At 41.8% G+C, this 17,466-nt stretch overlaps 1 protein-coding gene across 2 annotated transcripts in view; it reads left to right on the top strand.

The window, feature by feature from the left end:
- Positions 1 to 17,466, top strand: part of TAFA5 (TAFA chemokine like family member 5) — an 881,362-nt gene that overhangs the window by 433,796 nt on the left and 430,100 nt on the right. For both annotated transcript variants that reach the window (XM_073573490.1, XM_073573489.1), the window contains exon 2: positions 11,389 to 11,538. In XM_073573490.1, coding sequence (XP_073429591.1) covers positions 11,389 to 11,538 — 150 coding nt within the window. The remainder of the gene's footprint in view (positions 1 to 11,388; positions 11,539 to 17,466) is intronic.

The raw sequence follows: 17,466 nt of genomic DNA, 5'->3' as shown, positions 1-17,466 counted from the left end.
GTTTACCCCCACATGTGGGGTATCAGCTTACTCAGGACAAATTGCACAATAACTTTTAGGGTCCTGTTACCCTTGGGAAAATAAAAATTGGGGGTGAAAAGATAATTTTTTTGGAAAAAATATGATTTTTTAATTGTACCGCTGTACGTTATAAACTTCTGTGAAGCCCTTGTGGGTTCAAAGTTCTCACCGTATATCTAGATAAGTTCCTTTGGGGGTCTAGTTTCCAAAATGGGGTCACTTGTGGGGGGTTTCCACTGTTTAGGTACATCAGGGGCTCTCCAAACGCGACATGGCATCCGATCTGAATTCCAGCCAATTTTGCACTGAAAAAGTCAAACGGCGCTCCTTCCCTTCTGAGCTCTGCCATGCGCCAAAACAGTGGTTCCCCCCACATATCAGGTATCAGCGTACTCAGGATAAATTGCACAATAACTTTTGCAGTCCAATTTCTCCTGTTACCCTTGGTAAAATAAAAAAAATTGAACCTGAAATATTTTTTATGTGAAAAAAAGTTAGATGTTCATTTTTTTAAATATTCAAAAAATTCCTGTGATGCACCTAAAGGGTTAATAAACGTCTTGAATGTGGTTTTGAGCACGTTAAGGGGTTTTTAGAATGGTGTCACTTTTGGGTATTTTCTATCATATAGACCCCTCAAAGTGGCTTCAAATGTGATGTGGTGCGTAAAAATAAAATGGTGTTGCAAAAATGAGAAATCGCTGGTCAATTTTTAACCCTTATAACTTCCTAACAAAAAAATTTGTTTCCAAAATTGTGCCGATGTAAAGTAAACTTTTGGGAAATGTTACTTATCAAGTTTTTTGTGTGCCGGATCTCTGTGATTTTGCCAAATTTCCATTTCTTTTACAAATAAATGCAAGTTATTTGAATGAAATTTTACCACTGACATGAGGTACAATATGTCATGAGAAAACAATGTCAGAATCACTGGTATCCATCTTTTCAGTTAGCCATTAAAAGGTATCAACTACTGAGGACTCTCAATCCTGAGTATTTTGGTATCCATGGAAGCGTTTCAGAGTTATTACCTCATAAAGGGACAGTGGTCAGAATTGTAAAAATTGGCCCAGTCATGAACGTGCAAACCACCCTTTGGGGTGAATGGGTTAAGGTACTCCGGAATACCCTCCAGACTGACAAAAGACTCACAGACAGGTTTTGCTGGTGGCACACAAAGAACAGATTTATAGCAGCAATCAATACAGTTGGACCCCCAATTGACAATGTCCCTTTTTTCCCAATCAATTACTGGATTGTGCCGTTGAAGCCAAGGCATGCCCAGTAGCAGTCCTGCTGGCAATTTGTCCATCACAAAACATCTTATTTCTTCTCGATGAGATGGACCAATTTGTAAAACAAAACTTTCAGAAATATAAAGAATCCCCGAATTTGTGAGGGTGGAAGAGTCAATGGCCACAATTTTTAAGGGGGTCGCCAGCCTGATTGTCCCTATCCTGAGTTGGGAGACTATACAGGAGCTGACCAAATTGAGGGATGAACCACAGTCCACCAACGCTGTGGAAACAAAATGACAGTTGTCTTATAATAATTCAACCTTAAGCAAGATTTTTGTGTATGGGGAAAGAATTACCGGAAGGTCTGGACAGCCTCCTCGACCACTACCCAGACCTAGTAGTTTCCCGTCGCCTTAGAGGATGACGGACATGATGGACAATCCCTTCTCCAATGTCCCGACTCTCCACAGTAGAAACAAAGCTGCTTCTCCCAATGCCTTTTCCTCTCTCTTTAAATGAGGTGACGCCAATCTCCATGGGCACAGGGCTTGCACTGGCTTCCTTATATAGTGAAATAATAGTGAGGTTTCGGAATTCATAACTTCTCTGGCCCTTAATCGGTGATCCATCCGCACTGCTTGGGTCATGGCATCATCCAGAGTGTCAGATGGGGGATGCAGGGCTAAAGCATCCTGGAGGCGTTCTGACAGGTCTCTATGGAAAAGCCCCCGAAGAGCGGCATCATCCCAGGAGACCTCTGCTACCCACCGGCGGAACTCTGAGCAGAACCACTCTGCCAAGTGCCGACCCTGACGTGCATTCATCACCATATCCTCAGCCATTGGAACCCTGTCTGGTTCATCATAATTACGACCCAGGGCCTCAAAGAAAGCATCCACAGTCATTTGTTCCGGGGCCGTGGAGGCACGAGAGAATAGCCATGCTTGTGGGGCACCCCGAAGTAAGGAAATAATGACCCCCACCCTCTGAAATTCATCCCCGGAGGACCGGGGTCTCAGGGAAAAAAACAATTTACATCCTTCCCTGAAAGCCCTGAATTATTTTTTATCCCCAGAGAAGGGATCAGGGAGTTTGACAGGAGACTCAGGGGACATAAGGGACACACCTTTAATCTCAGGACCGCAAGCCCCTGCAGCGACCACCCCTGCACTGTGTCCACCAGCTGCTGCTGGGTATGGGCCATAGAGCACTGTTCCACATTCATTTTTTGGAACATCTGAGTCAAATGTTTCACTTGATCAGATAGCGCTTGCATGGGATCTGGATGCATGGGATGCATGGGATATTAATCTGAAAATACCACAAACAATCTCCTTCCCCAGCAGTAAAAGAAAAGGCTGTACATGTCGTTTATAATATCAGGAGCAGTTCAGCAGCACCGCCACCTCAAGTTACAAGGACGCAGACATAGTTCACATGGAGGACTCTTACCCACAGCTGCGAGAGTCTGGCATCTAACGTGGGTATAAGCAGGTCAGCTTAAGGACCTGTGGGAGGTGGAGCAACGGTCAAGAGCTGGGTGCACACAGGACCTGTGAGCATGTGACTGCGTGTCAGGGAGAGGGAAGGGATTACCACCGAACCCCTCAGCGCCAACAGTAACACTGATAATACCGTGGCACAGAGGAGAAAACGATAGACAAGTCAGGCAGGCAAAGCAGCGGTCATACACAGGATGGGCAGCGAGGTACAGGAGGGGTAATCACAGAGAGGTCAATATGTAGCCAGGGGTCATACACAGAACAGGCGGCAAGGTACAGAGTCAGAATACAAGAGACATTAACCGTGACGGGACCGGATCAAGCATCAAGCAAGCATACAGAGGCAGGCATGAAGCACAGACAGAACAGGGTCAGGCACACACAGCTAGGAGTATAAACTCGTCCATGAGGCTATAAGAACCCTCCCCAGGTCAATAGAGAGGCTTTCCATATTAACCTCTGCACCGCCTAACCTGAAGCCTCAGTAAACCATGACACATTGTACATTGTTTTATCCTTGATTTTCATAGACCGCATAACTATTATTGTCTATGGAGCTGCACACATGTCTGGGTCTATTTTGGACCTTATGTTCATTCAAAAATTATGGAGAAGTCATTTATTTTATCAACATCAATAAGGAATGAAAGTATCAATACCAATCTATGGGTCTATGAAAATCACAGTGCATCAACGTGCAGTCGTGCAAAACATAGGAGAAGCTTTGTAATTTATTTATTTACCCATATGTGACTGTCACTAATGTAATACTAATGTTAAAAACTGACACTCTGACTAAACGCTAATTCCATTTGGATCCAAAACACTGATGATAAAAACTGAGACACTGGCTAAGCACCGACGAAACTCAAATTCAAAACACTGGTAATACTCGACACTTATTTTGCATATGTGATAAATCACGGCCATGTCAAAGAGGCCTTAGGCTAAGTTTAATTCAGAAAAACATTTGATTTTTCATTCTTTAGTAAACCATATGCATATCTGTTCATCAGCAGTTATAAAAATTCCAGGACAAAATGCAATTTCCTATGTTAAGATTTGCACTATATCCGTAAAAATCAATGCTATATGGTTGCTCTGTATGGAATCCGTTTTTTTGTGCATCCATAGATTTGAATAGGCACATTTCATAAGACTTACAATAGAAATTACTGCACGCTGACATTTTTTTCATGCAGGCATTTGGTCCATACAGGGAAACTGTTACTTGAACAGCCCAACTGAATAACATTGGCTCTAGTGCTGTTCGTGGGAAGATATATTTTTCCATGGACATCACTCAGACCAAAAATACTGTTATATGAACGTGTATTATAGAAACAGAATCATATCCATAGGCACATACTGCATATCTGCTTCAGTGTACATATGCATGAGTTCATCTACACAGCTCTATCTGCGCTGCTTCTGTATAAATTTGCCGATATCAGTAGTGGTTTATATTAACAATTTTGCTGGGATCCAATGCACTTTCTTCCAAATGAAAAATATATGGAAACATATTCATGTAGTTGTATGTTTACACAGAACCAAAGATTAATTCCATGTATATGAATATTTTGGGGTTTCATTGTGCAGTGAATGCATGATTTCTTGGTAGACCTTATACAGATCAATTGGACAGTTGCAAATCTGCTGCGTATGAGTGTGGCCTAATATAATATAATATAATATAATATATATCCCCAAAATTAATGAAAATCATTTTTTGGAACGTTAATGACAGAAATGAAATGTGCAAAGTATACAATTGTGCTTATTAATGATATAAAAAGTGAAAAGAAATCCTCTTTCTTTCTATAAATTGATTGAACAGAATTAGGTTAACCGTGTTTTCCATTTACAAGCTCTGAGTCTGAAGAAAGTTTAGAAAACAGTTGTATTACATCTCCAGCGGATGTTAGAAATTATAGCAGTTGCCTCATTAACAACAGTTTTTCACCTTCATTAGATGCTGCATAATTTATACATTTCACACCTGGGAAGATAATAATTCACAATTACAATAGCATTTGAAGATATAGGCAGCACATGCTAATGAAGTTATTCAGGCAGAATGAACAGCACTCATAGGGCTTGTAAACTACATGCTGTATATAAGATTTTATAAATAAACATATATATTTGTTATAAAATTAGCCTAAGCTGAGGAAGGCTCAGTATTGTGTTTGGAGCTAAAACTCAATGTATAAGCTCTAATTGGAGAATAAAAATACTCAGTTTTTTTCACTTGAATAACGTTGAAGTGCTGCCTCTTTTTCCTTGGATTAAACTTTCAGACATTTGGGTAATTGTCCTGGACCTAGCTCCTATTTTTCTTTTTTACCTCTGCTGCTTTAATTTTATCCTTTGTATGTGTATAATACCAAATACAGGAAAAGGGTCAAATGGGGCTAAAATAATAAAATGAATGTTAATACAGCATCCAGAAATCACGCCCCTTTAGAATAATCATCTGATCAAAACGCGTATCCGGGTGAGCAGGTATGCCACAGCGATTCTGTTGCTGCAACTTATGAAGGTACTAGTATTCACTACTATTTGCTTATACTTTGGGGTGCCTTATACTATGGATCATACATATTTATCTGTTTCATGTGTACTTGATTCCTGTGACCTACCTGCCTTTTGTGATTTCTGGATGCTGTATTAACATCAATTTTACTATTTTAGCCCCATTTGCCCCTTTTCCTGTACTTGGTATTAAATAAAGATTCATATTTGGTTATTTCTAATGGGCTTTATGACTGTTTTTCTTTTTTATCTGTTTGTATATGATGTTGGTTGCAGTGAGCCCTTATTCTAGTCCATAAGATGTGGAATTGCTTAATACATTATTTATTGGCATTTATGATATTAGTGGAGGTTTTTCTTCCATTTTTTTCCACTATATTATGCTTGCTGATACTACTCTTTGTATGTACAGTATATGTATAGTAGACATCTGGAAATCACAGGAAGATTAGACATAGTAATGAAATGCAAATGATGCAAAAATAGAAATAAATTATTCAAAACATCTCGATTTATTTAGTATCGAGTATGCGCAAAAAGTGCAGAAATACACTCACCTAAATATCTTGCCATGCTATCAACAAGGTTATTAATGGTTGCCTGAGGCTTGGTCAGTGACATCCAGTACAGAACGATTTAATCTTATCCCAGCAGCCATTTTTCAACAAGATAATGCAAGGCTGTGTGAGCAGGTAGGAAGATGCAGTAACGGGTCAGAGGCAGAGCAAGCTTTATCGTGGGGATTAATTTAACACGTATACTCCTCGCTGGGAGAAAACAGATAAAACAGTATAAAGGAACACGGGATGTAACTCAGGGGAAGCGAGTGTGAAACATAGGGTAGGAGGTTCAAGGATAGCAAACTTATCAGTCTGCAGTCTTATCAGAATGCGGTTAGTTCAGGATGTGGATGTTGACGCCAAAGCAGTGGCACATAAGGGGTCTGGTATGGTCCTAGAAAAGATGGCGTCCTGGATCCTGGCGGCAGTGGTGATTCCTCATGGTACAGTGTAGTGCTGGACAAGATGACATCTTGGCTCCTGGCTGCGACGGTGATTCCTTGTGGTCCAGTCAGTGATCGGTGTGGCAGGAAATGATGAGCCAGACAGAGCACAGTCTTTCCCCCTGTCAGCATACAGGGACAACGAGAAACTAGATTCAGGTACAAAGGGAAATCCCTTACAGCGGGTGTCACAATTATCCCATAGGTGTGTGCACAGGCTTATGTCCTGACTGGGCATCCTATCACTCACTTTGCCCACACTGGCAGTTGGCTCCCCGCAGAAACCCAGACACTGCCCTCCTGCGCGATGCATGTCCCATGGCAACTAACTGATTTGCCACATGCTGTGGCCCTTTTATCTTAGCCATGCCCCCTACTCCCAGGTGCAAAGGTCAGTCCAGGGCTTTAAGCTTTCCCCTGTGAAACCTGCGTGACAGCCCTGACAGTTCCAGATCCATCATGGAGTAGGTAGGCCTGATCTGGGTCTTCTCCTTACATTCTCCCACTCTTTGTGCTCGCCATTCCACGGGCGAGAGTTCCAGCAGTAAGCACTGACATTCTCCCATTCCTTGAACGATTTTTCGCCAAACAAAATGATCCTGATCAAAGCGGTTAGGGGTTTTTCCTGCTGTCGAAGGTTCAGAACGTTGTCAACTGGGAGTTTCTGTCGAATCCATTTGAGTAGTTGAATCAGGTTGAACTGATGGGGACAGGGATGCGCCCAGTTCTGGTGAAGCAGCCATTTTAGGAATTTCAGACATTCCAGGGGTCTCGGATATTAGCTCTCCTTTCGGCCTCACTATCAGTAGCCTCAGTTATTCTTCTTCACAATCGCTATGAACTAAGGGAGGGCTCTCAGCAACACTGGGTTTTCTTCTCTATCTAAAACAGGATCCCTGGACAGGCAGTGATGGAGCATGTTTCAGTGTACTGTGCAAGTGGGGGCATCTTCTTCCCCCTCAGGCTGGACTTCAAAGATGGGTCCTCCAGAACTGACTCGCTGCTTTATCCGGTACGGTGTTTTCTCCCATCGATAGTCAAGTTTATCTTGAGGGTGCTTCTCTCATACCAACACCCAGTCTCCAGCCTGTAGAGCTGTCCCTCGTAGAGGAGTTTTCTCAGAATGCTCCAACTCCTGAAACCAGGTATGTACCAGGTGATGTAGTGTTTGCAGCCGATGGCGATATTCTCGTACACAGGTGGACACCCCCATCCGTGGGTAGTCCTCCTCTGGGTCCAGCTCCCGCTCTGTGATCTCTTTGCCTGGTCTGCCGAAGAGCAGGGTGTAAGGGGTGTACCCTGTGGTGCGATGTACGCGGTTGTTGAATACACACACCAGTTCTGCTACAAATTCAGGCCAGCGCATCGTACAATCTTCCTCCAGTGTTCTCAACATCTGAATGAGAGTCCGGTTGAATCATTCACATGCTCCATTACCCTGTGGATGATAAAGTGTTGTTTGAGACTTCCCAATTTGGTACATACGATGAAATTCCTCCATCAATCATCCTAGAAAACAGGCCCCCTGGTCTGAGTGTATCCTCTTCAGACAGCTGTACACCTGGATAAAGTTTTTACAGATAGCATAGGCCACGGACTCTGCAGTTTAGTCTCGGTTAGGAGTCACAATGGCAAATTTGGTGAAATGATCCACCATTACCAAGCAGTGTTCATACCCTTTATGGGCCTGCCAAATTGTCACATAGTCAATCATCAAGACCTCCTCTGGGGCCGAGGTCACAATAGTTTGCGTGGGGGCACTCTGTTCCTGGGCTTTGGGCAATTCACAGCTTCTACAATGTTGACACACTTCTTCTACTTTTTCCCTCAGTAAGGGTAGATAAACTAATTTCTGAAGCCATTGATAAATCTTATCTTGGCTGAAATGTGCTCCTTTTTTGTGTGCCTCCGTGGCAACTTTGTGCAACATAGCTTCGGGAACCATCACCTGCCAAGTGATGGATAGGGCTTGCTGTAGTTGAATTTTCCTGTACAACACTCTGTTCTTTAGGTGTAATCTTTCCCATTGTTGAAGAATTTGTAGGGCCCCAGGAGACAGGGCCTCCCTCTCATTCTTGCTAGGCAGATGTTTGCGGGTTACCCATTGTCGAATTTGTGCAAACTCTACATCTTTCTGTTGAAACCACACCCACTCATCCCGAGGCAGTCCAATTACATTTTCCTGGAGCTCCGCTTGTACCTGTTCCTGTGTGACTGCCAATGTTCTGGCAGGACTCTAGAACCCAGGGACCTCTTCAGCCTCAAGTTCTTCATCTTGGCTAGGACCAGGCTTCTCATATATCACTCTGGACAACGCATTCCCGTGAATGTTTTCAGCTCCCCTTCTGTAGGCAATCTTTTACCGGTATTTAGCCATTCTTGCCACCCACCATTGTTCCAGGGCCCCTAACTTGGCACTTTCCAGGTGGGCCAGTGGGTTGTCGGTGTGCACCAGAACTTCAGACCCTGACAGGTATTCCATGAAACTCTCCATCATAGCCCACACTAACGCCAGCAGCTCCAACTTGAACGAACTGTAGCTGTCCAGATTCCGTTCAGATTCCTGAAGACAATCACTTGCATAAGCAATATCTCGCTCCTTCCCATCCTGAACCTGCGACAACACAGCTCCTAGTCCATGCAAGCTTCCATCAGTATGTAGAATGAAGGGCCAAGAGAAGTCAACGTAGGCCAGGATGGGTGCTTCTTTTAAAGCCATTTTCAAGGCTTGAAATGCTTTCTCCTGCCGTTCTCCCCACTGGATTTCCCGTTTTTTGGCTGCAGACGGAACTCCTCTCAGCAGATCCAATAACAGATTTGCCATGTGAGTGAAGTCTTTCACAGACCATTGATAGTACCCGGTTATTCCCAGAAAATCCCGGACATCCTTGACGGTCTTCAGGGTGGGCCAATCTTGCACTGCTGCAATCTTTTCAAGGGACAGATGTACTCCTTCTGCAGATACCACATGTCCTAGGTATTTGATTTGGGTGCCAAACAAATGGCACCTGGATCGTTTTATCTTCAGTCCAGCTCCACAACATGGTGTTACTCCCATTAAATTTAGGTAGGTTGTTTAACATTGCCCCCAGGGAAATGCTGGACCTAGAGCTCTCACCCAGATGCTTGGTCTGCCCCCTCCATGCCAGTAGACTGCATCCTGCTGACTACGCCAAGTGTGGGCAGGTAGGAAGATGCAGTAATGGGTCGGAGGCAGAGCAAGCATTAACATGGGGTTTAATTAAACAGGTATGCTCCTCGCAGGAAGAAAACAGATAACACAGTATAAAGGAACACAGGAGATGTAACTCAGGGGAAGCAGGTGTGAAGCATAGGGTAAGAAATTCAAGGATAGCAAACTTATTGGTCTGATGACTTCAGAACGCGGTTAGTTCTGGATGTGGATGTTGGCGTCAAAGCAGTGGCGCATAAGTGGTCCAGTATGGTTCTGGAAAAGATGGCGTCCTGGATCCTGGTGGCGGTGGTGATTCCTCGTGGTCCAGTGTAGTCCTGGAAAAGATGATGTCTTGGCTCCTGGCTGCGACAGTGATTCCTTTTGGTCCAGTCAATGATCGGTGTGTCAGGAAACGATGAGCCAGACAGAACACAGTCTTTCCCCCTGTCAGCATACAGGAACAACAAGCAACTCGATTCAGGTACAAAGTGAAACCCCTCACAGCGGGTGTCCCAATTCTTCCGTCGGTGCATGTGCAGGCTTATGTCCTGACTGGGCGTCCTGTCACTCATGGTCAGCGATGTCAGCGAGGACCAGGTAGGTCATTGTCTGCAGTCTCTATTAACAGCTTTTAGCCTCTGTTGATTTTTGCTCACTCTGGCAGTTGCCCCCCCGCAGAAGCCCTGACACTGCCCTCCTCCGTGATGCACGTTCCCATGGCAACTAACTGATTTTCCATGCAGTGTTGCACTTATATCTTAGCCATGCCCCCTACTCCTAGGTGCAGAGGTTGATCCAGGGCTTTACGCTTTCCCCCGTGAAACCTGCGTGACAGCCCCAACAGTTTTGGATCCGTCAAGGAGTAGGTAGGCCTGGTCCAGGTCTTCTCCTTACAGCTGCATGTTGCTTATGCTGTGGTGAGCTGCCTGCCTGGCCTAAATGTGTTACCATTGCCTGCACTATCCCCAAACTTGTCTCTCATTGAGCACATTTGGGAAATCCTTGGATGGCAATTAAAAAAAGACAGCTGCCAGCAGTAGATATTGATGAGCTGTATGGCCAAGTGCATTCAGAGTGGCAAGACATTCCTCACACTCATTATTTGCATATCAGTAACATGCCTATTGATCCTGTGATTTTCTGTGGTCCTGAGTCTAGTGTATATACTATGTATGTGTGTATATATATTTATATATATATGTGTACCTCTACAAACACATACACATCTAGGCAATAGAACCTAATAAAGCCTAAGTAGCAGATCTTGATGATTTGCATTGCAAAGTGCATTCAGCCAAAGCAAAGCATTCCTCAGACAATCATTATAAACCTAATTGATAGCATAACAAGAAGTTTAAGTGCATATTTTTGTGTATTTCTGTGCATTGTTCTCATTCTCGACACTGAATAAATTGAAATGTTTTAAAAATTTAGTTTATTTTTTTCATCTTTTTTAAATCCTTAACCTGTATACTTTTGACTTTTGTTGTTGCAATTTCAATGTTGAGGATTGTATCAATATAACTATCTATATATTTAAACATTTATATATATTCATAGGTAAGTTCGTGGGCGTTTGTTTTTTGACTTCATACCGTCTACCCTTGCTTTTAGGAGCATATCTACATTTTACCTGTGTTCAAAACTGCATCAAAGTAGCTCTGACCTGATTGACCCAACTCTCCTTCTGTAGGCCAATAACAATTTTCTTGACAGCATCACTTTGCTCGGTTTTGACATGTCCAGCTCTGAGAAAAATTATATGTCATCTCAGTTTGATTACATCCTCCAGCTTATTTCCCATTTGTAGCGAAGTGGCTTTTGCTGCATGGGGCCTCACTCTGTTTACCTATAATTGATTGCTTACAGACCCTTCTCTGACATTGGTACCTATTGCTGGCTCTTTTTCAGGTCAACTGGCTGCAGGTACGTGTGAGGTTGTTACATACGACAGAGATAGCAGTCAGCCACGAAGAACCATAGCCCGACAAACTGCTCGCTGTGCATGCAGAAAAGGACAGATTGCCGGCACAACAAGAGCAAGACCAGCCTGCGTAGATGGTAGGCATGTTTTATTATTTTTTCCACATCATTCGGATTATTGTATTGCGCATATATGTGCAGTGGTTCTTTTGCAGTCTTTCTTTGAAGTTTCCACATTGCATACATGCAGGACACTTTGTGATACACGTATGCATTTCCAAACATGTTTATGTTTCTCAGCGGTGTGTATCAAAGCGCTGTTTTATAGCCGTACAGACGAGGATAAAGATGTAAAAGAATGAGCCAGACATTTAATGAAGCGTTCTAATATTCTTTGAATTTTTGAATAACTGGACTCAAAACAATTTTGAATAATGCAATAAAAATATAGCTTATGAGATGTACCCACTGCTACCCGATTAGTAGCTTAAAAAATGCATTTTGCTCCAATTCAGATTCAGAGTTTTAATGCCACCCTTAGGCTAATGTGACTTCTGCGTGCAAGCTAATGTTGTTGGAAAAAAAGCACTTGCAGCATTGTTAGAATATTATATTTTTTTCTTTATTTCTAGTATTTTGTCTCATTAAAATTATCACTGCATATGACTCACTGCCAAATAGTAGCAGCCTGGAGCTTCCTCACATACTTATCCTAAGAAGAAATTGTTTGTCTTTAGAAAAAAAATAGCAATTTTGTATGCCATAAACAAGTAATAATTGTCCTGCAGGTACTGTCATTTTATTGGAAGGTTCATTCTTTATACCTGTAAACAGCAATCCTCCGGAGGAAACTAAACACATGTTCTGAGCCTATCACGACTGAAGTCTGGTTTTTGGCTCTATCGTTTTTGGTCTCATTAAATTGCACCTAGAGTTCCCATTGGTTTCTAAGTAGAAAGCAGCATAGAACATTTGGGGCGTTCTTGTATTATACTTAGGTCATTGTGCTTGTTTCCTTAGTGCTCAGTCCTTCTGTTAAACCACACACAAGCTATTATAAAAATTACAGGCCAATCTTTAGACTTTCTTCAATCAAAAGAAAAATATAGAAGTATACAGAGTAAAGGAATCACTCTATGAAATAGAAAAGGAGCTCTATACTCATTTCACATACTATAGGAATATGCTCTACCTAATTTATGCTGCAAATCTAAGTCACACAAATGCTAATTAGGAGAAAAAATGAATAACAATAATAAATTTTATTTCTATAGCGCCAACATATTCTGCAGCACTTTACATTTCAGAGGGGACTTGTACAGACGATAGACATTACAGCATAACAATAATCACATAGATCATAACAGATACCAAGAGGAATGAGGGCCCTGCTCGCAAGCTTACATTCTATGAGGAAAAAAGGGGAGACACGAAAAGTGGATGGTAACAGTTGCCCTGATTGTTTTAGTTAAAAGAAGTAGTAGATTCAATTTGGGCAGATTCACTCAAATTCAGCCAGCAGATAAAATTCAATCTGAATTAATTCGGTTGAACTCAAAATGGTCCTTTATGAACACCTAACAATAGGATAGAGAAAAAGAAACTGTTCTTCAACAAGCACATCCCAAAATATATTGGTTTTTTAAGTGATGCAAAAAAATCAGAATAGCAAATTCAAACCTCTCAAAAACAAGCACAAAACCAAATTTGCCACAATGAGAACAGTCTAAACTCAAATTAGAAAAGAAACTCATAAATAATTATCCAAGGAAAACCGCCTGGAACTGTGAGGGTGTGAGCACACATTGCGGATTGTGCTGCAGATTTTTCCGCGTGGATTTTGCAAAATCCACAGATAAATCCGCAGGTCAAAAGACCTGCGGTTTATTCATGGATTAGCCTGCGGTTTTCCCCTGCGATTTGACACCTCTACAATGGAGCAGGTGTGAAACCGCTGCGGATTCCGCACAAAGAAATGACATGCTGCGGTTTTGAACCCGCAGCAAGTCCGCGTGGAAAAATCTGCACCATGTGCACTGTGGTTTTTGTTTTCCATTGAAAATAAAGGATCTGTATACCGCAGCAAAAACTGCTGCAGATCCTCAGGGCAAAATCCGCTGCGGATCCGCAGTAGAATCCGCAACGTGTGCACACACCCTTAGGCAAGCGTGATTAACAAATGCAAAAAAAAAAAGAAAACAAAACACACACACATCACTATAATATTAATATAATTAATATATTAATATAATTATAATATATTATTAATATGTTTTATATATATATACAGTCATATGTTAAAGTTTGGGCACCCCTATTAATGTTAACCTTTTTTCTTTATAACAATTTTGGTTTTTGCAACAGCTATTTCAGTTTCATATATCTAATAACTGATGGACTCAGTTATATTTCTAGATTCAAATGAGGTTTATTGTACCAACAGAAAATGTGCAATCTGCATTTAAACAAAATTTGACCGGTGCAAAAGTATGGGCACCCTTATCGTTTTCTTGATTTGAACACTCCTAACTACTTTTTACTGACTTCCTGAAGCACTAAATTGGTTTTGTAACCTCATTGAGCTTTGAACTTCATAGCCAGGTGTATCAAATCATGAGAAAAGGTATTTAAGGTGGCCACTTGCAAGTAGTTCTCCTATTTGATTCTCCTATGAAGAGTGGCATCATGGGCTCCTCAAAACAACTCTCAAATGATCTGAAAACAAAGATTATTCAACATAGCTTTTCAGGGGAAGGATACAAAATGTTGTCTCAGAGATTTAACCTGTCAGTTTCCACTGTGAGGAATATAGTAAGGAAATGGAAGAACACAGGTACAGTTCTTGTTAAGCCCAGAAGTGGCAGGCCAAGAAAAATATCAGAAAGGCAGAGAAGAAGAATGGTGAGAACAGTCAAGGACAATCCACAGACCACCTCCAAAGACCTGCAGCATCATCTTGCTGCAGATGGTGTCACTGTGCATCGGTCAACAATACAGCGCACTTTGCACAAGGAGAAGCTGTATGGGAGAGTGATGCGAAAGAAGCCGTTTCTGTAAGCACACCACAAACAGAGTGGCCTGAGGTATGCAAAAGGACATTTGGACAAGCCAGTTACATTTTGGAAGAAGGTCCTGTGGACTGATGAAACAAAGATTGAGTTGTTTGGTCATACAAAAAGGTGTTATGCATGGAAGCTAAAAAACACAGCATTCCAAGAAAAAGACTTGCTACCCACAGTAAAATTTGGTGGAGGTTCCATCATGCTTTGGGGCTGTGTGGCCAATGCCGGCACCGGGAATCTTGTTAAAGTTGAGGGTTGCATGGATTCAACTCAGTATCAGCAGATTCTTGACAATAATGTGCAAGAATCAGTGACGAAGTTGAAGTTACGCAGGGGATGGATATTTCAGCAAGACAATGATCGAAAAACACCGCTCCAAATCTACTCAGGCATTCATGCAGAGGAACAATTACAATGTTCTGGAATGGCCATCCCCGTCCCCAGACCTTAATATCATTGAACATCTGTGGGATGATTTGAAGCGGGCTGTCCATGCTCGGCGACCATCAAACTTAACTGAACTGGAATTGTTTTGTAAACAGGAATGGTCACAAATACCTTCATCCAGGATCCAGGAACTCATTAATAGCTACAGGAAGCGACTAGAGGCTGTTATTTTTGCAAAAGGAGGATCTACGAAATATTAATGTCACTTTTATGTTGAGGTGCCCATACTTTTGCACCGGTCAAATTTTGTTTAAATGCAGATTGCACATTTTCTGTTAGTACAATAAACCTCATTTGAATCCAGAAATATAACTGAGTCCATCAGTTATTAGATATATGAAACTGAAATAGCTGTTGCAAAAACCAAAATTGTATAAAGAAAAAAGGTTAACATTAATAGGGGTGCCCAAACTTTAGCATATGACTGTATATATATATATGTGTGTGTGTGTTTTGTTCTATTTTTTTATTGTTATATATATATATATACAGTTGTGGCCAAAAGTATTGACACCCCTGCAATTCTGTCAGATAATACTCAGTTTCTTCCTGAAAATGATTGCAAACACAAATTCTTTGGTATTATTATCTTCATTTAATTTGTCTTAAATGAACAAACACAAAAGAGAATGAAGCAAAAAGCAAAACATTGATCATTTCACGCAAAACTCCAAAAATGGGCCAGACAAAAGTATTGGCACCCTCAGCCTAATACTTGGTTGCACAACCTTTAGCCAAAATAACTGCGACCAACCGCTTCCGGTAACATCAATGAGTTTCTTACAATGCTCTGCTGGAATTTTAGACCATTCTTCTTTGGCAAACTGCTCCAGGTCCCTGATATTTGAAGGGTGCCTTCTCCAAACTGCCATTTTTAGATCTCTCCACAGGTGTTCTATGGGATTCAGGTCTGGACTCATTGCTGGCCACCTTAGAAGTCTCCAGTGATTTCTCTCAAACCATTTTCTAGTGCTTTTTGAAGTGTGTTTTGAGTCATTGTCCTGCTGGAAGACCCATGACCTCTGAGGGAGACCCAGCTTTCTCACACTGGGCCCTACATTATGCTGCAAAATTTGTTGGTAGTCTTCTGACTTCATGATGCCATGCACACGGTCAAGCAGTCCAGTGCCAGAGGCAGCAAAGCAACCCTAAATCATCAGGGAACCTCCGCCATGTTTGACTGTAGGGACCGTGTTCTTTTCTTTGAATGCCTCTTTTTTTCTCCTGTAAACTCTATTTGATGCCTTTGCCCAAAAAGCTCTAATTTTGTCTCATCTGACCAGAGAACATTCTTCCAAAACGTTTTAGGCTTTTTCAGGTAAGTTTTGGCAAACTCCAACCTGGCTTTTTTATGTCTCGGTGTAAGAAGTGGGGTCTTCCTGGGTCTCCTACCATACAGTCCCTTTTCATTCAGACCCTGACGGATAGTATGGGTTGACACTGTTGTACCCTCGGACTGCAGGGCAGCTTGAACTTGTTTGGATGTTAGTCGAGGTTCTTTAACCAACATCCGCACAATCTTGCATTGAAATCTCTTGTCAATTTTTCTTTTCCGTCAACATCGAGGGAGGTTAGCCACAGTGCCATGGGCTTTAAACTTCTTGATGACACTGCGTACGGTAGACACAGGAACATTCAGGTCTTTGGAGATGGACATGTAGCCTTGAGATTGCTCATGCTTCCTCACAATTTGATTTCTCAAGTCCTCAGACAGTTCTTTGGTCTTCTTTCTTTTCTCCATGCTCAATGTGGTACACACAAGGTCACAGGACAGAGGTTGAGTCAACTTTAATCCATGTCAACTGGCTGCAAGTGTGATTTAGTTATTGCCAACACCTGTTAGGTGCCATAGGTAAGTTACAGGTGCTGTTAATTACACAAATTAGAGAAGCATCACATGATTTTTCGAACAGTGCCAATACTTTTGTCCACCCTCTTTTTTATGCTTGGTGTGGAATTATATCCATTTTGGCTTTAGGACAATTCTTTTTGTGTTTTTTAATTTAAGACAAATTAAATGAAGATAATAATACCAAAGAATTTGTGTTTGCAATCATTTTCAGGAAGAAACTGAGTATTATCTGACAGAATTGCAGGGTTGTCAATACTTTTGGCCACAACTGTATATATATAGAGGAAGAAAAGTATTTGATACACTGCAAATTTTGTGAGTTCTCCCACCTGCAAAGAATGGAGAGGTCTGTAGTTTGTATCATAGGTACACTTCAAATGTGAGAGACAGAATCTAAAAAAAATCCAGAAACTGACATTGTATTATTATTGCATAATTAATTAGCATTTTCTTGCAAAAAATAAGTATTTGATATAATAGAAAAACAGAACTTAATATTTGGTACAGAAACCTTTGCAATTACAGAGGTCAGATGTTTTCTGTAGATCTTGACCAAGTTTGCACACACTGCAGCACGTATTTTGGCCCACTCCTCCATAGGGATGATTCAGGTTTCGGGGCTGACACTGGTCAACACTGAGTTTTAGCTCCCACCAAAGATCTTCGATTGGGTTCGGGTCTGGAGACTGGCTAGGCCACTCCAGG

Source organism: Dendrobates tinctorius, unplaced genomic scaffold (assembly GCF_039654945.1).
Source record: "Dendrobates tinctorius isolate UK_male_01 unplaced genomic scaffold, ASM3965494v1 ptg000035l, whole genome shotgun sequence".
NCBI classification, from domain to species: domain Eukaryota; kingdom Metazoa; phylum Chordata; class Amphibia; order Anura; family Dendrobatidae; genus Dendrobates; species Dendrobates tinctorius.
This window is presented reverse-complemented; position numbering and strand designations above follow the sequence as displayed.